This window comes from Xyrauchen texanus, chromosome 26, assembly GCF_025860055.1.
Source record: "Xyrauchen texanus isolate HMW12.3.18 chromosome 26, RBS_HiC_50CHRs, whole genome shotgun sequence".
Taxonomy (NCBI): domain Eukaryota; kingdom Metazoa; phylum Chordata; class Actinopteri; order Cypriniformes; family Catostomidae; genus Xyrauchen; species Xyrauchen texanus.
This window is the reverse complement of record NC_068301.1, coordinates 10,740,871-10,762,962: the sequence shown is the minus strand read 5'-3', so window position 1 is coordinate 10,762,962 and position 22,092 is coordinate 10,740,871. Positions and strand designations below refer to the sequence as shown.

The following is a 22,092-nucleotide window of genomic DNA, read 5'->3' as shown; positions in this document are numbered from 1 at the left end:
TTTTTTTTTTTTTCCTTCAGGAAAGTAACTTTATAGAAGTAAAATCAGTTGTAATTGGGTATTATTCACTTTGACTTAAGTTCGTCCAGCATCATTATTTTTATTAATTTGCCTTGCTTTTGAAGGTGCAATAAATAAAGAGACAAAATTAGGATAAATAATACTGTAGACAATAATCTTTGTTATAAATCTACTCTTTTGCTTGTTTGCATTAAAAGAAAACAGACATCAAAACAACGTACAATAAAAATAACATTGATTTACTGTGAACAGTTGAATTAGACAAAATATTCCCTGATTTAATTAAATATTGGCATTGGTCTGCTTAATCTGATCATTTTAAAAAGCTGGAATGTTGGCTGTCATGGATATAAACATCCTCTCACTTTCAACTGCTTTTATTTTCTGCAAACTTAACGTGTGCATATTTGTACATAAAAAGATTCAACAACTAAAACATAAACTGAAGTTTCACAGACATGTGACTAACAGAAATGGAATAATGTGTCCCTGAACAAAGGTAACAGTCAGTGTCTGGTGTGGCCACCAGCTGCATTAAGTTCTTCAGTCATCTCCTCATGCACTGCAACAAATTTGCCAGGTCTTGCTGTGAGATGTTACCCCATTCTTCCACCAAGGCACTTGCATTTCTGGGGGTAATGGCACTAGCCCACACCCTCTGATACAACAGGTCCCATACGTGCTCAATGGGAATGAGATCCGGGCTCTTCGCTGGCCATAGCAGAATACTGACATTCCAGTCTTGCAGGAAATCACACACAGAATGAGCAGTATGGCTGGTGGCATTGTCATTGAGCCTGCAGGATGGGTACCACATGAGGGAGAAGGATGTCTATCCCTGTAACGCACAGCGTTGAGATTGCCTGCAATGACAACAAGTTCAGTCCGATGATGCGGTTACACACCGCCCCAGACCATGACAGACCCTCCACCTCCAAATCAATCCCAATCCAGAGTACAGGCCTCATTCCGAGTCCGACCATCATGAGACAAAACCACGACTAGTCATTGAAGAGCACTTTTTACCAGTCCTGTCTGGTCCAGCGAATGTAGGCGACTTTGTAGGCGACATTGTTGCCGGTGATGTCTGGTATGGACCTGCCTTCCAACAAGCATACCAGCCCTCAGTCCAGCCTCTCAGCCTATTGCAGACAGTCAGCACAGATGAGGGATTGAATGTTCCTGGTAAAACTTGGGCAGTTGTTATTGCCATCCTGTACAGGTCCTGGGCGTATGGCTCGAAACCCCTGTAAACACAGACAGGTATTTCATGCACATGTCATTCAGAAGGGGACGAGCATTTTGCTGAAAACTCCTGTAAACACAGACAGGTATTTTATGCACATGTCATTCAGAAGGGGACGAGCATATGGCTCGAAATCCCTGTAAATACAGACAGATATTTTATGCACATGTAGTTCAGTGGGGACAGGTATATCACTTAAAACCCCTGTAAACACAGACAGGTATTTCATGTAAATGTAATTCAGTGGGGACAGGTATATCACTTGAAACCCCTGTAAACACAGACAGGTGTTACATGCACATGTAGTTCAGTGGGGACAGATATTTAGCTTGAAACGCCTGTAACCGTGGATCTTTAAATATTCCAAGAATTCAGATGGTTTAAATGGTGCTAGTGTTATATTTTAGCATGTGATTTTGAATTGATCTACTTTGACAAATTTTTATATTTTATATTCAATTTCAACATCTGTTTCTATTAATGGCAAAAAGGAAACCATTCATTTGGGTTATCCTCAAACAATTTTAGTGCGCATGGTCGGTGACCCATGCAAATTATGAATTAGGTGAACGACTACACTACCACGTCACATTTTTACGCTGTACTGAAACCCATGGAAATAAGTGACAGCCCGAGCATGGCGGGGCATCTGCTCCACAGACATATAAATGTATTTATATGTCTATTTTTTTATTTTATTGCATTACCATATACATACCTTGAATAACGACATATTGCTAACATAGGGACAAACTAAATCAATACATAAGATATCACATTTAAAGGATTACATTTTCAATGTGACATCCTTAAGGATGTTATATGTTTTTGAAGCCTTGGCGTTCAGAGGTTTACACATATTAATATTAATATAATAAGGTTTAGACACATAAGTTTAATTTTAATAAAAAGAGGCAAAAAGAGATTTTACATCAGCAGAAAAAAATTCTAAAATTAGGTTTCGATTGTATTACTCTGGCTTTAAGAAGATTAAATTTACCTACAAGACAAAGTAACAATAAAGAACAGTCAAATTTAGCATCATTACAATGAATATCTGAAAGAAAAATCATAGTCTCTGTAATCTGCACCAAATTGTTAAAACAAAAATAATAACAAGGTTATTTTTATCCAAAAAGATTTAGAGAAAGTACATTGATAAAACAAATGTAAAACTGATTCTTCTTCCATTTTACAAAAGGAACACAAGGGGGATACATTCTCAAAAAACCTGTTTAAAAGCTGATTGCAAGGGTAATATTTGAGAGTAAATTTGAAATGAAGTTCTCTCATTTTATTTGGGATAAGTAGTTTGTAAGGAGAAATCCATACATTGCTTAAATTAGAATATAGGTAATAAATACTCCATTTTGAACAGGCATTAGAGAGAATTACTTGATCTGAGACAATAGCATTTCTAATGAAAAAATTAATACATTTCTTGTCTAGAATATGAATACCATTAATTGAAAGTGTAGGAATATTAGATAAGCTAGCATAACTTAAGTGTGCTCTAATGAAAGATTTTAAGCAAAGTGAGATACGTTTAACCACCTAATTGAAGTCTCTTTTAGAAAACGGAGCACCCTTCAGTCTAATAAATTCATTAAATGTATATGTTTATGATCCACACTTCATAACTTCCGCATTGAGCCACATGTTGTTCTGAGGCTTCTCTGATTGGACACACCGTTCCACTCTTTGAAAACAGAAATGCTATGCTTTATTTGCCAATATAAAATATAAAAAAGAATAACTAAAAGAAAATAAAGCACAATAACTAAAGCTACGAATATAAACTAACAACAAAAAAGTATACTTTTTTTTTTTTTTTTAAATATATGACAAATACAAATAAAAAGAAATAAAATAAAAACACAGATATATCAATAAATACTCCCATATAACACACTCAAAAGTTATCTTAAAGTCAATCAATATTTTTAATAAGAGAAAGGTTTAGATTGCCTCTGCAACCTTGCATTTGTGAATATGAAATTGTCCACAAATCTTACTTAGAAGAATTTTCGGATAGGTTGATAAATGGTACTCAGATGTTATATGGCCAATTAATAACTCTGACTAGTATAAAAAACAAATAACTTTCAAAACCTATCTTGTTCTTTGTGTGTGTGTGTGTGTGTGTGTGTGTGTGTGTGTGTGTGTAATTAAATTTAAATACGACAAAAATGTATACGGAAATAAATGTATAATTGTATAAACGATGGACAAATTTGAAAAAGAAAAAAGACACCGTCTTTTTAATGTTATTGATTTTGATTGGTAACAATGAAGATTCCTGAGACATGCAAGCTTGTAGTACCACCTGTTTACTCCAGAGGGCAGTAAGTGAAATTTCAGCTGTATGAGCAATAGTAGTGGGAAGTTCGGATCATTTTACTGACTCGGATCTTTGAGTCTCGTTCAGCAAAATGAACGAATCTTTTTCGAGTCATTTCGTTCATTTCAGCAGAATATAATTAAATGTCATGTTAAATAGCCCAAAACATCAAGTAGTCTACTTACGAAAATGTTGATTCAATTTGAAATAAATAAATAAAAATAAACTATAGGGTAATGCAGCCAAAGCCAATTTATAAGAAACCGAAATGTTAATTTATTAATTGGGTCTTAAGTTTAAGCTATTGCAGTTAGTTCACCTCACCTCCTTTTTCTCCGCCTCTTGTGTCATCGGGTTCGAACTTCAAAACGTTAAAAATACTTAGTTGTCGATGTCGACTCGTCAGTGTCTGTGTTTGGGCCGTGTGGTGTGACACAGCAGCCAATGCACTCACTGACTGCATGCACATGCAGCATACCGGTCCGGATCCGGAAAGATAAATGATTAGTTCAAGTCTCGACTCTCGAGTCTTCGGGTTTGGGTTCGGCCGGGTCCGAGTCTTTCGTTCTTCCTGTCAGTCCCATAGAGACTATGCTGTCAGTACCGGAAGAGAAATGATTAGTTCGTCTCTTCGGTTCGAGTCGTTCGTTCTTCAAGTCAGACTCACAAACCCATAGCACAGCACTACTCTGCATAGTGCTATGGGTTTGTGAGTCTGACTTGAAGAACGAACGACTCGAAACCGAAGAGACGAACTAATCATTTCTCTTCCGGTACTGACAGCATAGTCTCTATGGGACTGACAGGAAGAACGAAAGACTCGGACCCGGCCGAAACCGAACCAGACGAACTAATCATTTCTCTTCCGGTACTGACAGCAGCATAGTCTCTATGGGACTGACAGGAAGAACGAAAGACTCGGACCCGGCCGAACCCGAAGACTCGCGAAAGATGAACTAATCATTTATGACTTCATGTACCTTATGCGATGTTGCGCGCATGCGCGGTCAACACAAAATGAACGAATCACTCTCTGAGACAACTCGGTAGTCCCGAGTCATATTAAAGATTCGTTCAAAATGAACGAATCGTTCATGAACGACACATGAGCAACGTGCAGTTTATACAGTGAAGAAAACACTTCAGTAGGCAGAACAACGCAAACATGCGTTACGTTCAAAACACTCAAAGGAGCACAAATGCGATATTGGGGATCTCAAGAGGTTTTTAATGAAACTTATTTAATTTGACACAGTGACCTAAACATTTTATGTTTATGACGCTAACACACACGTAGGTGTAAATTGACGGGCCCTTAAACAAGCCCTCATAATAAATCTCCACAAATTCACTTGTGTAATCGATTGCTGTGAACTGTATGCCAATTATTGACTTATGATCAATAATATGGTAGTAAACAATACATTGTATGCTAAAGCTGCTTTTTGAATGGTCTTATCAATGATTAACTCTTCTGCTATAGGAATGTTAAGCGTTTTAATTATCTGAATATTTTGTGTTTTATTTATATATATATATATATATATATATGCACAAGACATGTATAACAAGACAATTACATTTTAAAAGTTTGAAGCAAGACAAACATATTTTACAGAACATTTAAAAAATATATATACACATTTTTCACATAAGATTGATCTTATCATGATGATCTCATCAATGATGCTACACGTTGCAAGCTGCAGACAGCGGGGTGAGAGACGAGCGTCTCCGTGTTAGAGTGCGCATCAGCCGGCGGAACTTTATATCTCTCCGGTCTCGACTCCAGCTCAGATTGTGTCTCTTCCGCGACTGGTTGAAGTGGCTCTGACCGCACCGAGAATGACACTTTTGGAGTTTGTGTTTATTTACATGTCACGCTCCCATATTATATGAACTTTAAGGATGAAATAAAGATATATCGCCAAGCTATTATCTGTGTTATTTTTTCTGGCCATCAGTGTCGGTCTGCTCGGTGTCCATCTTCACCTGATTTCCACGCTGCACATCGGAAACTCACATGACATGACCACACTTGCCACTCCCTAAACTGAGACTGACTGGTCTTCTTTTTATTAGCAGTGTAGAAAATGGGCAAACAGCTCTCAGAGAGAATGGCCTGTCACGTCCACCCATGCACTTATTTATTTAATATAAGCATTTTTGCCGTCATATAATCACACAGGCTGACATCGCTATTGCGATATGATTAATCGTGCAGCACTAATATGTATGTATGTATAATTTTTAATATTTAAAGATAACTATGTATAATTGTATATTGATATAAATATGTATAATCATTATATATTGAGTTATTGTTATATGAGGGGCTTTCTCAGCAAATATTTGTATATGAGATTAATCGAGGTTAATTAATCGGGACACCATGTAATTAATTATATAAAATGTTTTTATCGATTGACAGCCTTAAAAAAAAAAAAAAATATATATATATATATATATATATATATATATGATTCAATTTCTCTCTGATAAGTCCATGCATCAGCTGCTTCTAGCATGATGCAGGTATCATGCTTTGATTTATGACCATAGTTGCACTTGTTTGCTCTCTTTTAAAGGGTCGGCAGAGTTTGCCGTCTTTGGAACAGAGCTGGATCTTCTCCAATCCTGTGGCGCAGTGTGTCAATTGGCTACTGCTGGATTGAACCTGGTAAGAGTCAACTGCTTTTATTTTCTGCAAACTTAACGTGTGCATATTTGTACATAAAAAGATTCAACAACTAAAACATAAACTGAAGTTTCACAGACATGTGACTAACAGAAATGGAATAATGTGTCCCTGAACAAAGGTAACAGTCAGTGTCTGGTGTGGCCACCAGCTGCATTAAGTTCTTCAGTCATCTCCTCATGCACTGCAACAAATTTGCCAGGTCTTGCTGTGAGATGTTACCCCATTCTTCCACCAAGGCACTTGCATTTCTGGGGGTAATGGCACTAGCCCACACCCTCTGATACAACAGGTCCCATACGTGCTCAATGGGAATGAGATCCGGGCTCTTCGCTGGCCATAGCAGAATACTGACATTCCAGTCTTGCAGGAAATCACACACAGAATGAGCAGTATGGCTGGTGGCATTGTCATTGAGCCTGCAGGATGGGTACCACATGAGGGAGAAGGATGTCTATCCCTGTAACGCACAGCGTTGAGATTGCCTGCAATGACAACAAGTTCAGTCCGATGATGCGGTTACACACCGCCCCAGACCATGACAGACCCTCCACCTCCAAATCAATCCCAATCCAGAGTACAGGCCTCATTCCGAGTCCGACCATCATGAGACAAAACCACGACTAGTCATTGAAGAGCACTTTTACCAGTCCTGTCTGGTCCAGCTGAATGTAGGCTGACTTTGTAGGCTGACATTGTTGCCGGTGATGTCTGGTATGGACCTGCCTTCCAACAAGCATACCAGCCCTCAGTCCAGCCTCTCTCAGCCTATTGCAGACAGTCAGCACAGATGAGGGATTGAATGTTCCTGGTAAAACTTGGGCAGTTGTTATTGCCATCCTGTACAGGTCCTGGGCGTATGGCTCGAAACCCCTGTAAACACAGACAGGTATTTCATGCACGTGTCATTCAGAAGGGGACGAGCATTTTGCTGAAAACTCCTGTAAACACAGACAGGTATTTTATGCACATGTCATTCAGAAGGGGACGAGCATATGGCTCGAAATCCCTGTAAATACAGACAGATATTTTATGCACATGTAGTTCAGTGGGGACAGGTATATCACTTAAAACCCCTGTAAACACAGACAGGTATTTCATGTAAATGTAATTCAGTGGGGACAGGTATATCACTTGAAACCCCTGTAAACACAGACAGGTGTTACATGCACATGTAGTTCAGTGGGGACAGATATTTAGCTTGAAACGCCTGTAACCGCGGATCTTTAAATATTCCAAGAATTCAGATGGTTTAAATGGTGCTAGTGTTATATTTTAGCATGTGATTTTGAATTGATCTACTTTGACAAATTTTTATATTTTATATTCAATTTCAACATCTGTTTCTATTAATGGCAAAAAAGGAAACCATTCATTTGGGTTATCCTCAAACAATTTTAGTGCGCATGGTCGGTGACCCATGCAAATTATGAATTAGGTGAACGACTACACTACCACGTCACATTTTTACGCTGTACTGAAACCCATGGAAATAAGTGACAGCCCGAGCATGGCGGGGCATCTGCTCCACAGACATATAAATGTATTTATATGTCTATTTTTTTTATTTTATTGCATTACCATATACATACCTTGAATAACGACATATTGCTAACATAGGGACAAACTAAATCAATACATAAGATATCACATTTAAAGGATTACATTTTCAATGTGACATCCTTAAGGATGTTATATGTTTTTGAAGCCTTGGCGTTCAGAGGTTTACACATATTAATATTAATATAATAAGGTTTAGACACATAAGTTTAATTTTAATAAAAAGAGGCAAAAAGAGATTTTACATCAGCAGAAAAAAATTCTAAAATTAGGTTTCGATTGTATTACTCTGGCTTTAAGAAGATTAAATTTACCTACAAGACAAAGTAACAATAAAGAACAGTCAAATTTAGCATCATTACAATGAATATCTGAAAGAAAAATCATAGTCTCTGTAATCTGCACCAAATTGTTAAAACAAAAATAATAACAAGGTTATTTTTATCCAAAAAGATTTAGAGAAAGTACATTGATAAAACAAATGTAAAACTGATTCTTCTTCCATTTTACAAAAGGAACACAAGGGGATACATTCTCAAAAAACCTGTTTAAAAGCTGATTGCAAGGGTAATATTTGAGAGTAAATTTGAAATGAAGTTCTCTCATTTTATTTGGGATAAGTAGTTTGTAAGGAGAAATCCATACATTGCTTAAATTAGAATATAGGTAATAAATACTCCATTTTGAACAGGCATTAGAGAGAATTACTTGATCTGAGACAATAGCATTTCTAATGAAAAAATTAATACATTTCTTGTCTAGAATATGAATACCATTAATTGAAAGTGTAGGAATATTAGATAAGCTAGCATAACTTAAGTGTGCTCTAATGAAAGATTTTAAGCAAAGTGAGATACGTTTAACCACCTAATTGAAGTCTCTTTTAGAAAACGGAGCACCCTTCAGTCTAATAAATTCATTAAATGTATATGTTTATGATCCACACTTCATAACTTCCGCATTGAGCCACATGTTGTTCTGAGGCTTCTCTGATTGGACACACCGTTCCACTCTTTGAAAACAGAAATGCTATGCTTTATTTGCCAATATAAAATATAAAAAAAGAATAACTAAAAGAAAATAAAGCACAATAACTAAAGCTACGAATATAAACTAACAACAAAAAAAGTATACTTTTTTTTTTTTTTTTTTTTTTTTAAATATATGACAAATACAAATAAAAAGAAATAAAATAAAAACACAGATATATCAATAAATACTCCCATATAACACACTCAAAAGTTATCTTAAAGTCAATCAATATTTTTAATAAGAGAAAGGTTTAGATTGCCTCTGCAACCTTGCATTTGTGAATATGAAATTGTCCACAAATCTTACTTAGAAGAATTTTCGGATAGGTTGATAAATGGTACTCAGATGTTATATGGCCAATTAATAACTCTGACTAGTATAAAAAACAAATAACTTTCAAAACCTATCTTGTTCTTTGTGTGTGTGTGTGTGTGTGTGTGTGTGTGTGTGTGTGTGTGTGTGTGTGTGTGTAATTAAATTTAAATACGACAAAAATGTATACGGAAATAAATGTATAATTGTATAAACGATGGACAAATTTGAAAAAGAAAAAAGACACCGTCTTTTTAATGTTATTGATTTTGATTGGTAAGCTAATCGAGTGTGGGGCGGAAGACCGGCAGAGAAAGCGGATGTGACGATATGGATTGACCAGCGGTTTACAAAGCATCATGGGACTCAAACAGTAACAACAAAGGAACAAAACACTTCGATTAGGTTTTTAATATTGGTGCTATATACTCTACATTTTTAAGCGAAGACATGCTTACCGTAGCGATGATAAAGTAAAATAGTTCTCAAAGTCGTTGATGTCTGTCGTCGGAATGTGTATATCTGTAATTTAATCGCTTTCACTTATAAACGTTTATTTGGCAGCTTTATAAAGGAAAGAAGACATGCTTTCTCATTTATTTATATTTTCGAATTTCACCTGATACTTACTTTTTCTTTTGTGTACAGTCTCCTGCAAGATGTTTTGATCAATATTAGAAGGGAATAGGCATTGTATTGGCCATGGAGAGCTCACACGTGGAGGTATCCAGCTCGAGCACGCAGTCAGTCCAGGATCCTGCTGCAGAAATGTCATCCTCACAAGAGAAGGACTCTCAGTCCAGCAAAGCTGGCACATCTCAGAGAAAGACTACACCTGCTAAAGAAAAGGAACATTTAAAAAGAAAAGCAGATTCTCTTAAGGATGAAAACGGCAAGAAGAAAAAGACAAGAAAGGTCCAACGCACTGTCAGACCAAATTACACCGTCCAGGAGGGAGAGGACATGCTTTTAATTATATCAAATATAAGCAGTGGTGACAGTGTATGGAAGCCCAAACGGAAGCGATGTAAGAAAAGGAAGATTGATGCAAAGGGCAAAAGCAAGATTGTGCCTGTCAAAACAAAAAAAGCACCTGTAAAAAACAAAGTTGTTAAAGTCACAGAGGAAGCTCTTGACAAAAGTGTGGATTTGGACAGTGTGCTTGTTGATAGTTATGACCACTGGGGTCAGAGCTTGCCAATAGAGGTGCTGGTGAAAATTTTTCAGTTTGCGGTTCTACAGGATGGAGCTGTACCTTTTCTTTGCAGGTGAGGCACATATTTGTGCTGATATAAAATGTTTTAAATCTGTCAATTTAACATGTTAATTCAGTGAAATTAATTTTACAAAAAACATTTACGCAATTAATCGCATGCCCACGGACCATAACAATGAAGATTCCTGAGACATGCAAGCTTGTAGTACCACCTGTTTACTCCAGAGGGCAGTAAGTGAAATTTCAGCTGTATGAGCAATAGTAGTGGGAAGTTCGGATCATTTTACTGACTCGGATCTTTGAGTCTCGTTCAGCAAAATGAACGAATCTTTTTTCGAGTCATTTCGTTCATTTCAGCAGAATATAATTAAATGTCATGTTAAATAGCCCAAAACATCAAGTAGTCTACTTACGAAAATGTTGATTCAATTTGAAATAAATAAATAAAAATAAACTATAGGGTAATGCAGCCAAAGCCAATTTATAAGAAACCGAAATGTTAATTTATTAATTGGGTCTTAAGTTTAAGCTATTGCAGTTAGTTCACCTCACCTCCTTTTTCTCCGCCTCTTGTGTCATCGGGTTCGAACTTCAAAACGTTAAAAATACTTAGTTGTCGATGTCGACTCGTCAGTGTCTGTGTTTGGGCCGTGTGGTGTGACACAGCAGCCAATGCACTCACTGACTGCATGCACATGCAGCATACCGGTCCGGATCCGGAAAGATAAATGATTAGTTCAAGTCTCGACTCTCGAGTCTTCGGGTTTGGGTTCGGCCGGGTCCGAGTCTTTCGTTCTTCCTGTCAGTCCCATAGAGACTATGCTGTCAGTACCGGAAGAGAAATGATTAGTTCGTCTCTTCGGTTCGAGTCGTTCGTTCTTCAAGTCAGACTCACAAACCCATAGCACAGCACTACTCTGCATAGTGCTATGGGTTTGTGAGTCTGACTTGAAGAACGAACGACTCGAAACCGAAGAGACGAACTAATCATTTCTCTTCCGGTACTGACAGCATAGTCTCTATGGGACTGACAGGAAGAACGAAAGACTCGGACCCGGCCGAAACCGAACCAGACGAACTAATCATTTCTCTTCCGGTACTGACAGCAGCATAGTCTCTATGGGACTGACAGGAAGAACGAAAGACTCGGACCCGGCCGAACCCGAAGACTCGCGAAAGATGAACTAATCATTTATGACTTCATGTACCTTATGCGATGTTGCGCGCATGCGCGGTCAACACAAAATGAACGAATCACTCTCTGAGACAACTCGGTAGTCCCGAGTCATATTAAAGATTCGTTCAAAATGAACGAATCGTTCATGAACGACACATGAGCAACGTGCAGTTTATACAGTGAAGAAAACACTTCAGTAGGCAGAACAACGCAAACATGCGTTACGTTCAAAACACTCAAAGGAGCACAAATGCGATATTGGGGATCTCAAGAGGTGTTTAATGAAACTTATTTAATTTGACACAGTGACCTAAACATTTTATGTTTATGACGCAACACACACGTAGGTGTAAATTGACGGGCCCTTAAACAAGCCCTCATAATAAATCTCCACAAATTCACTTGTGTAATCGATTGCTGTGAACTGTATGCCAATTATTGACTTATGATCAATAATATGGTAGTAAACAATACATTGTATGCTAAAGCTGCTTTTTGAATGGTCTTATCAATGATTAACTCTTCTGCTATAGGAATGTTAAGCGTTTTAATTATCTGAATATTTTGTGTTTTATTTATATATATATATATATATATATAGCACAAGACATGTATAACAAGACAATTACATTTTAAAAGTTTGAAGCAAGACAAACATATTTTACAGAACATTTAAAAAATATATATACACATTTTTCACATAAGATTGATCTTATCATGATGATCTCATCAATGATGCTACACGTTGCAAGCTGCAGACAGCGGGGGTGAGAGACGAGCGTCTCCGTGTTAGAGTGCGCATCAGCCGGCGGAACTTTATATCTCTCCCGGTCTCGACTCCAGCTCAGATTGTGTCTCTTCCGCGACTGGTTGAAGTGGCTCTGACCGCACCGAGAATGACACTTTTGGAGTTTGTGTTTATTTACATGTCACGCTCCCATATTATATGAACTTTAAGGATGAAATAAAGATATATCGCCAAGCTATTATCTGTGTTATTTTTTTCTGGCCATCAGTGTCGGTCTGCTCGGTGTCCATCTTCACCTGATTTCCACGCTGCACACCGGAAACTCACATGACATGACCACACTTGCCACTCCCTAAACTGAGACTGACTGGTCTTCTTTTTATTAGCAGTGTAGAAAATGGGCAAACAGCTCTCAGAGAGAATGGCCTGTCACGTCCACCCATGCACTTATTTATTTAATATAAGCATTTTTGCCGTCATATAATCACACAGGCTGACATCGCTATTGCGATATGATTAATCGTGCAGCACTAATATGTATGTATGTATAATTTTTTAATATTTAAAGATAACTATGTATAATTGTATATTGATATAAATATGTATAATCATTATATATTGAGTTATTGTTATATGAGGGGCTTTCTCAGCAAATATTTGTATATGAGATTAATCGAGGTTAATTAATCGGGACACCATGTAATTAATTATATAAAATGTTTTTATCGATTGACAGCCTTAAAAAAAAAAAAAATATATATATATATATATATATATATATGATTCAATTTCTCTCTGATAAGTCCATGCATCAGCTGCTTCTAGCATGATGCAGGTATCATGCTTTGATTTATGACCATAGTTGCACTTGTTTGCTCTCTTTTAAAGGGTCGGCAGAGTTTGCCGTCTTTGGAACAGAGCTGGATCTTCTCCAATCCTGTGGCGCAGTGTGTCAATTGGCTACTGCTGGATTGAACCTGGTAAGAGTCAGTTACCTGGGACAGAACAGAAGATTAGGAACACTATAGACTGGCTAGCTCAAAACAGGTGGGTTGAAACAGTGATTGAACCAAGCAAAAAGTGTTTTGATTTTTAATTTCAACAAGTTTTTAATTTCATCGTTTTTAAACAGGAGGAACGGACATATTTTTAAATGTAAGATTATGCATAGCAGTAGATGATTTGTGCATAACACTGTCATTTTTTCCTCTAGATTCTCTCAGCTAAAGGACTTCTCCCTTTGCCATTGGAAAAAACATGTTGATTATGTTATTCAGGTAATCAAAATTCCTTTACCATAAAGTGTTGCACCTTGTATTTTCAGTGAGGGAGTATTGTTGTGTAATGTATCTCAATATTAAGGGTGGACGATATGACTAAAATAATACATCACAATTCTGTCATAATTATATATCACGAAAATATATATATTTTTTTTTTATATATAATATAATATAATGATTAAGTAAATATTTTTAAATATCAATAGAAAATATTTAATATATTAAATAACCATATTGTACTGCCTATTTTTGGATATTCCAATCAGTGAATTAAATTCTTTCAAATATTTCATCTTATATTATTTTCGCTTGGAACTTGACAAAAGTCCAAGAAAAAAAAAACACACACACTCAACTTTGTTTTAAATAATTTTACCATAATGCTTTCATATGCCTCATTTCAGTCTGATATGTTGTTGACCAATATTATTATTATTATAAACTTTCCTCATGAAACAAAGATATGCAACTGAGAAAATAATGCAAGTTAAAAAAACAATGAAAATAAACACAGACATAAAATATCTTAAATTATGCAAACACCTTTTGCAGAAAATACATATTAAATGTAAACATTTCTTGCAAAAAATATTATTACAATTAATTTACATAACATTTATTAATTTAGCAGATGCTTTTACCCAAAATGAGGAAACATTCTCAGCAGCCTGTAGAGTGAATCTTTTGGCTTTCATAATATTCTTTGCATTCTTCATTTGAGGAGGTAAAACAAATGTATTGTAGTACGAGTAATTCATGCAACACAGTTTGGAGATTACATTGTTCTGCTCTGTGTTGGCTTTTGTGAACCCACACCACAGATATATCACCCTTTTTAATAAGAAGTTTCTCTTCATTTTCTTGACTTGTTTGGGAGTTGTCCCATTCTGAGGAGGTGTTTTTTCAAAAATGATTGAGTAGCACAAAAGATGCTGCTCTGCGCTTTCCTGTAAATATCGGGAAGCCTGCTGGACTCCTGCACCCTTGCGTGCTCCAGAGATGCATGAAACAGATTCTTGTGTCAGATGAGAAGCATATTAAGTGCTTATGATGCACCAAATGCAAGATGAATGTCATTTATTTTGCTTTGGCGGCCACCCAAAACATTTTTAATGCTACAAAAACACTGTTCATGTTTCTTAAATTCTCTCAGTCTCACGTGAAGCCCTGCCTACTAAAAGATACGTTTTGCACTGCGCACATGGATATTTACATATTGCGATATACAAAATAGCAAAATGTCTAATGATTGACGCTTACGTCGTTGCCACAATATATATTTTCATATCATCCAGCCCTACTCGATATAATCAAGATCTGTGTACTGTTGTATTTTTCTAGAGAGTTGCACAATCCTGCCCCAGTCTTAATTCTCTAAAGTTATCTTACTGCATGGGAGTGACAGAGAAAGTATTCCAAAGCCTTGGCCCTGACTGTCGTTTATTGGAGAATATAAATGTGCAACATTCAGAGGTGTGTGTTGAACTCTAATGTTCTAAGGAATATTTTTCCTTTATTGTAGTATGACAAATACTTTCTAACTCTTTCTCTTTCCTTGACATTTTTTTTAATGCTGTTATTTCGGCAACATTTTTTTTTTCCTCTTTTATATAGTTTCATGTTGATGGCCTGGTGTCCTTCCTTGAGATGCATGGCAGCCAAATAAAGAGCATTTATTTCACACACAGCTCCAAAAGTGACCGACTTCTCAGCGTTTTGTCTGTAAGTTGATATTTTGCCTTTTTAATTCATTGGACTCTTGTAGAATGAATTAAATGAATACTCAGCATTATTTTTTGAGTTCCTCTTTTTGTTTCTGATGAGGGAATGTCTCCTTATCTAAAGAAAGGTTGCTGTCCTGAGCTCAGACTGCTGGAGATCAATACTAAAATAGATGGTGGATACTGCCAGCTTCCCATCTGCATTCAGGCTTTGCAGATTGGATGCCCTAAACTGCAGGTATTAAACTAATAGGAGTTGTGATGCTCATGTATGCAAACAGAATCTTTTTACACGTGGTATTAAAACCTGTTTTGGGTGATCCGTGAAAAGTAGTCAACCGAAAGTATCCGCTGTTTAACACTTGGTTGTAAATGCTTCTCATCTGCGTATCATGTGACCCCTTGTGATGGGATTTTAAGGGGAGGGTCTTTGATTTCGTGACTACATCCATAAAACACTATGTCTGTGTGTTACTGCTTGTTTACTAAATGCAAAAAAGCACAAAGTCAGTACGCTATTAATAAGGTTTGAGTGATTGGATCACAAAATGTTTTGGAACCCGTTTACACCTGTACTTAGCACTGTCCACTTGTGATCAGAACATCTGAAATGCATGTTAATACCAGGTGTATACAGATCCTAATGTTTTCCTAAACTGCATCATTCAATTTTGCCTCTCTTTTAAGTTATGTTATTTTGTCATTTCAGACTTTTAGAATGATGAATGTAACTCCAGTTCCTAAAATGATCCGCAACACGCCCAGTTCAACATCTGGGTTCCCCATGCTAGAGGAGCTATGCATTGCCACTTCCTCTCACTCCTTCATGACTGACAGTGACCTGAACAATGTGCTCCATGGCTCCCCCAACCTGCGAGTGCTGGATCTGCGTGGCGGTTCCCGCATTACAGCCACTGGCCTGTATGCTCTGCCTTGTGAAAGTAAGGTTTTTGGTTTTCATAATAACAAGAGAGCTGACATTCTTGTGTCTTCTGTAGTGAAAATGATACTGTATAAATGTTTTGTTACAGAGAATCAGGGTTCAAAATTTAAGAAATTGCTCATGTTGCTCATGTGTTGGAATTTAATTTAATTGGCCATGCTGCACAGGTTTTTAAATTGGAATGACAGGAGAAGTTATTTACTGGATAGCAATGCAAAGAAATTCATCAGTCACACAAGAGGACTTTCATTAGTCCAACACAATTTTTAACAAATCTAAAAGTTTTGCAACTCATACATTTTGCATATTTATTCCCTGACACATAAAAACATTCTCTAAACTAAGTTCCATACTATTAAAACACACATTTTGTATTTCTATATTTCGTTTAAAATCCAGCATGCTATAAAATATCGACATCAAAATGTGTATATGTTTGCTGAATATATAATAAAATTAGTAAAGTAGAATATTCTGAACAATAAATGTTCTTCCAGCATAGTCCATAAAAATTAAGTTAATTTATTATCTATAATGACATTTTTATAGGTGGCTTTTTTCAGAAATGTATCATTAAAACCATATAATTATCTTGAAATTCGTCATATGTCGTATGATAACATTGAACATTCATACAGACAATACTGCAGTGTTTAAATGATTAAAAACTACACTTTTTGAATAATGTTATTAAAAACAGCAAAAATAGAAGTTCTGTAAATTTCGTACATTTTTATACTGCTTTAAATTCAAATTCTAAACAATTCTGCATCCTATTTGGTACCTACTTTCTTATTCAATTCAAATTGAGGAAGTTAATTTGAATTTAAAAGGCATTCTCAAATTAAATTCTTAATTGAACACATTCCTGCAGAGCATTACTACTGCTACTTTCAGACAGTAGTGAAGGTAGTTTTTACCTTAACTTGCCTTGCTGTGCTGTCTGTTGTAGGACTGGAGTGTCTATATTGGGGCCTGTACTTCAACAGCAACACAATGGTGGCATCCAAGAAAGGTATACATATGCTAGCCCAGAAGTGGAGCAACACAATCAGGGAGCTTGATTTGACCAACCAGCCTTTTTCAGAGGAAGACATTGAGATTGCCATTGGACATCTAACACATGGGGCTGGAGTTGACTCTTTTCGCTCTTTGAATCTCAGTGGGACTAAAATCACTTCATCTGCACTCAGGTACAAGTTCACAATCACTTTTGTTGTTGCATCACATCAGATCTCATCTCTGGATAAAACTTGTTTTGCTTTTCAGTGGAGAAGTAAAGATTTTCTGGTACAGTTGTGTGTAGAAAAGAAGTTACAATTTATTATTTTATTAACAGGTTACTGATAAGCCAGTCACCAGCTCTGAAGTACTTGAATCTGTCATCCTGCCGGTATCTACCTAGAGGATTTAAACGGCTGTATCATGGTCAAGAAGACATACAGATGCTCCTCGATAAATTAAGCTGAACATGTATGTATTAGAGTGAATTTTAAGTAAAGTTTCTTAATATGTGTCTGCCTTTACTGACCTACTCAGCAACTATGCATCTCATACTTTGTGAAAATGTTATGAATTTATAATAATTGTAAACAAGCCACATTTAAGGAAATCCCTATCTTTAGAAAGAGACAAATTACTAACCTAATAAAATGACTGATTGCAGATGTGTGTTTATTTGAAATGTATTGAAAATTTATGAAGCGAGCATGACATAACAATAGCATTTGTTTACGGGGGCACACTAAATTGTTAAATGGCATGTACATCTCCACTTTTACTTATGCTTCTGCATAATATCACTTTAAAGGTGTACAATTAGAAATTTGTTTTCTGAATCTTAGTAGATACTTTTTTACTGATTTGTCATAAGCATAGTTAGAAACAAAGATAACAACGTTTGTGTAAGGGGTGGTTTGTTAAATTTAGTTGAATGCTTGATACATGCATTAATAACGGCACATAATAACAAGAACAGAAATGACAGATTCATGAAAAAAAAAAGATGTACTGCAGTTTAAAATATTTTTGGATCGTTTTGTGTACAAAACATTGAAAAAATATATTTTTAAGGACACTCAGTAGACAAAAAACTTGAGTTTTGTGGAAAATCAGATGGGATATTGGAGCTTTTTATAGATTTGCTCTGTGCATGCCATTGAAGAGATGGTAAGTCTGTCCCTCAAAGCTTAATTTCCATTCAAACATGGTGTTTGCTGTGAATAAGGTCTAGACCAATCCTGTTGTTTGCAAAAATGTCAGCGCATGTGCAGTAAATTGTGGCAGAAAGCCTGCTGACTTAGTGTTCGATTTTACAGATTTGATGATTAAAAGAAAGTATGACACATAACCATCATATATCATACAAACATATTCTTAGCTATTGCATTTCTATAATAAATGAGTTAATAACAAACATGTAACCATGTCCGCTACAAAATTTTGCGTCAAATTTGTGAGTTGTAATGATCTCCTCAGTCCAGTCAGCTCTTTTCATGGCTTGAAGCCAGAGCAGTCAGCTAGAGTCCTCGGAATCACTTTTCAACAACGTAATCTGATAAAAATTTACTTTTTACACACGTTTTTTGCCACAACTTCCCTGTTTGACATAAGTTGCATTGGTCTATTGCGTCAAGTCATGCTAGAAATCAAGTGACTAAGGGTCACAATATAGGCTAAATTCTTTAGGCTACATGCATTCTTAATGATTTCATTTATAGTTTTAATGTTGTATTCACACATAAATTTTTTTTAATTTTTATTTTATAAACATATCTTTATTACGAGGATTAACCCCTTGAGATGAAGCATCTCGTTTTCGAGGGGGTCCTCCAGTACATCAAAGCAAAAAAGAACCAAAACAGCAGAGCAAATATCACGGTCAAAAACCGCACAACAAAACACAACAACACACACACACCAGCTCACAATGCTCAACCCCACCCTACCCAACACGATCCCTATAGATAACATGATAGAGAAACAACCACATGACTAGCATTGCACAAGGTCAAGGACTAAGAGTAATACAAAAAGAAAAAATAAATTGAGGATAAAAATAACAATAATAATAAATAAATGAATAAAAATGAAGACATAAAAATTAGAATTAATAAACACATGACCATTGAAGCCCATGGTCAAACAAACAAAACTAGAAACAAAGACAAATATTCCGAAGATTTTCCTCGAGAGCCCTTCGAAACGCTGTAAGTGAAGTTAAAGAACGGATAAAAAGAGGAAGATTGTTCCAATCATATGGAGCCTTAAAACAAAATGCATACTTGCCTACTTGTTTTTTAACTCTAGGAACAACAAAAAAAATCTGATCATTGTATCGCAGGCTGTATAGCGAATTATAAAGCACCAAGTGTTGCTTGAGATAAACTGGATAATTCAAGTAAAAACTTTTAAAAATAAACTGTAACCAGTGAGACTGTCTCCTGGCCGAAGGGGCCAACCAGGACAACTGTCTGTATAACACACAGTGGTGTGTCCTGAAGGGACAACGGAGAACAAAACGGCAAAGACTGTTGTAGACCACATCAATGGAATGCAAACAAGAAGCAGGAGAGTTCTGATAAATAATGTCGGCATAGTCCAAAATAGGCAGAAGCAGCTGTAAGACTATTCTTTTCCTGACCGGAAAATTAAAACATTTAACAGATTGATAAAGTATTTTAAGACGAGAGTAAAGTTTGTTTGTCAATGCTTGTACATGAGTTTTGAAAGATAAATCAGTTTCCAACCAAACACCAAGATATTTAAAGGTCTCAGTTGACTCTAAAGGAGAGGAATCAAGAAAACAAAGATTAAGGTTGTTTTCACCTATATCCAAGGTTTTTCTATGGAATAATAAAGAGTAGGACTTTGATTTATTAAGGAGAAGTTTATTTGCCAATAGCCACTGCTGTATAGAATTAAAGTCATACTGTAAAGCGAGGTTTATCCCGGAGATAGTGGGTTTACTACAGTAAATGACTGTATCATCGGCATAAAGATGAATATTACAGTCTGTACAACATAAGGGCATGTCATTAACAAAAATAGAAAATAATAATGGTCCCAAAGAAGAACCTTGAGGGATGCCTTTTACTATACCTGTATACTCTGACTGACAACCCCTGTAGGACACCCCCTGACGACGATGATGAAAATAGCTATTAAACCAGAGTAAAGATGATCTCATGAGACCAATAGCATGCAATTTATCTAATAGAATATAGTGATCAACTAAATCAAAGGCTTTGGAGAGATCTAAGAAAATGGCACCGGTACACAGATTGTCATCAAAACTAGAAAATATATCATTAGAGAGTTTTAAGAGAGCAGTGGTAGTGGAAAAGTGTTTTCTGAAACCTGATTGGCATTGAGTAAGTAAATTATTATCAGATAAATAACCAGATAATTGATTAAAAATTATTTTCTCAAAAACTTTAACCACACTATTAATTATTGATATTGGCCTATAATTGTTCAGAATTTGTGAGTCTCCACCTTTGTGCAAAGGAATAACTTTAGTACATTTCCAAGCAAGAGGCACTTCACATGTATCAAATGACATATTAAAAAGCACAGCCAATGGTGGTGCTAGTACATGCAAGGCAAGTTTAATAAACTTACCCTCAAGACCATCAGGGCCAGGACTACTGCTATTGGAAAGCTTATTAATAGCCTGTTGAACTTCCATTGATCTAACCAGTCTAAATTTGAAAGAACTACCGCAGGGTTGGCTGTTAAGACACGGGTCTGCGAGAAAAACAGGAGGTTGGACAAGCGGTATTTGAGAAAAAAGCAAACTAAAGGCACTAAAGGTACTAAAATGCACAATTATATATATACATGTCAAGAGACATTCAAGCAGCCTCAGTGGTTTTGTATTTACCAGCTAATGAATTAATGCAGGGCTTTTTATTGCGAAAGTGTTCTTACATTTAAATTTTATTTGGCCTTAAATCTTACATTTCATCAGTGGCGGCTTGTCAATAGAGGGCGCTGGGGCGCCGCCCTCATCAAAATTCCATAAATATACATGCATACAAAAATGATATAAAAAATAAAATAGTTTACTCATACGATGTGCAGGCTGGTAGTAAGAGCCTCGGCATTTAATAAAAACTGTCTTTAATCGGTTAACTATTTTCTATGTTTTTCCATATGTTTCATGCGGTTTAATGGGCGAGGGACGCCGGACAAAAAGATGTCTATCTGAGAAATGTCTATCTGTTCGGGCAGCATGTGACCTGAAGCTGGTCTCTAATTGGTTTCTTAAAGATTCTCCTCCGGGCGCAGGTCGTTGCGTCCCTGGCGAATCAGAATTGGATACATGTTATTTTATCCAATCTGATTGGTTCTCCTCACCTGTCATTCAACTATACGCTCTTGGCCACTACTGCGAGTGTGCAGGCGACTCCGCCAAAACTTTGCTAGGCTGATCACTTTCGCAGAGATAATGGCAGCAGTTAAACCAAACTCTGTCATTGATTTACAAAAAACCCTTTCACAAGGCGTTCGCTGGAGGAAGAAAAAAAAAAAAGGAAACTCTCTCCATTCCATTGGTGAGCAGAGCAGTGGTTCTCGGCCAATAAAGATGCGCCGGGCGCTCAGTACAGAAGCGCGTGAAAGGATTGCAGCAGAGGTGAGTTTGTTATAGAAACTAGTCAAAATACCATTTTACATTATTGTTGTGCTGCAGAGATGACCTGCCCACATATCATATTCTACAGACTCAAGAAAACATTTTTTGTTTGGTATAAATCCTTACAAAAATCATAATTGTAATATTATACAACAG

At 36.4% G+C, this 22,092-nt stretch overlaps 1 protein-coding gene and 1 long non-coding RNA gene across 2 annotated transcripts; one reads left to right on the top strand and one right to left on the bottom strand.

Annotated features, from left to right (window-relative positions):
• Positions 1–354: 354 nt before the first annotated feature.
• Positions 355–9,969, bottom strand: LOC127619515 (uncharacterized). The gene is made up of 3 exons (XR_007967568.1): positions 9,841–9,969; positions 7,029–7,179; positions 355–1,119 (listed from the first exon to the last, which is right to left on the bottom strand). It is a non-coding gene; the product is annotated as an uncharacterized LOC127619515 (long non-coding RNA).
• Positions 9,531–20,470, top strand: fbxl6 (F-box and leucine-rich repeat protein 6). Its single transcript, XM_052092355.1, has 9 exons — positions 9,531–10,478; positions 13,240–13,398; positions 13,565–13,628; positions 14,976–15,107; positions 15,249–15,356; positions 15,480–15,593; positions 16,065–16,296; positions 17,251–17,491; positions 17,638–20,470. Exons 1-9 carry the CDS (start codon positions 9,913–9,915, stop codon positions 17,765–17,767), a joined length of 1,746 nt encoding a protein of 581 aa, XP_051948315.1. The 5' UTR covers positions 9,531–9,912; the 3' UTR covers positions 17,768–20,470.
• Positions 20,471–22,092: the final 1,622 nt, after the last annotated feature.

What these genes read in the sequence shown, in the direction of transcription:
- fbxl6 (XM_052092355.1), top strand. Translation starts at nt 9,913, where the DNA reads ATGGAGAGCTCACACGTGGAGGTATCCAGCTCGAGCACGCAGTCAGTC. An exon ending in TTGGATGCCCTAAACTGCAG is followed by an intron (nt 15,594 to 16,064) that starts GTATTAAACTAA and finishes TTGTCATTTCAG; the next exon opens with ACTTTTAGAATGATGAATGT. An exon ending in ATCACTTCATCTGCACTCAG is followed by an intron (nt 17,492 to 17,637) that starts GTACAAGTTCAC and finishes TTTTATTAACAG; the next exon opens with GTTACTGATAAGCCAGTCAC.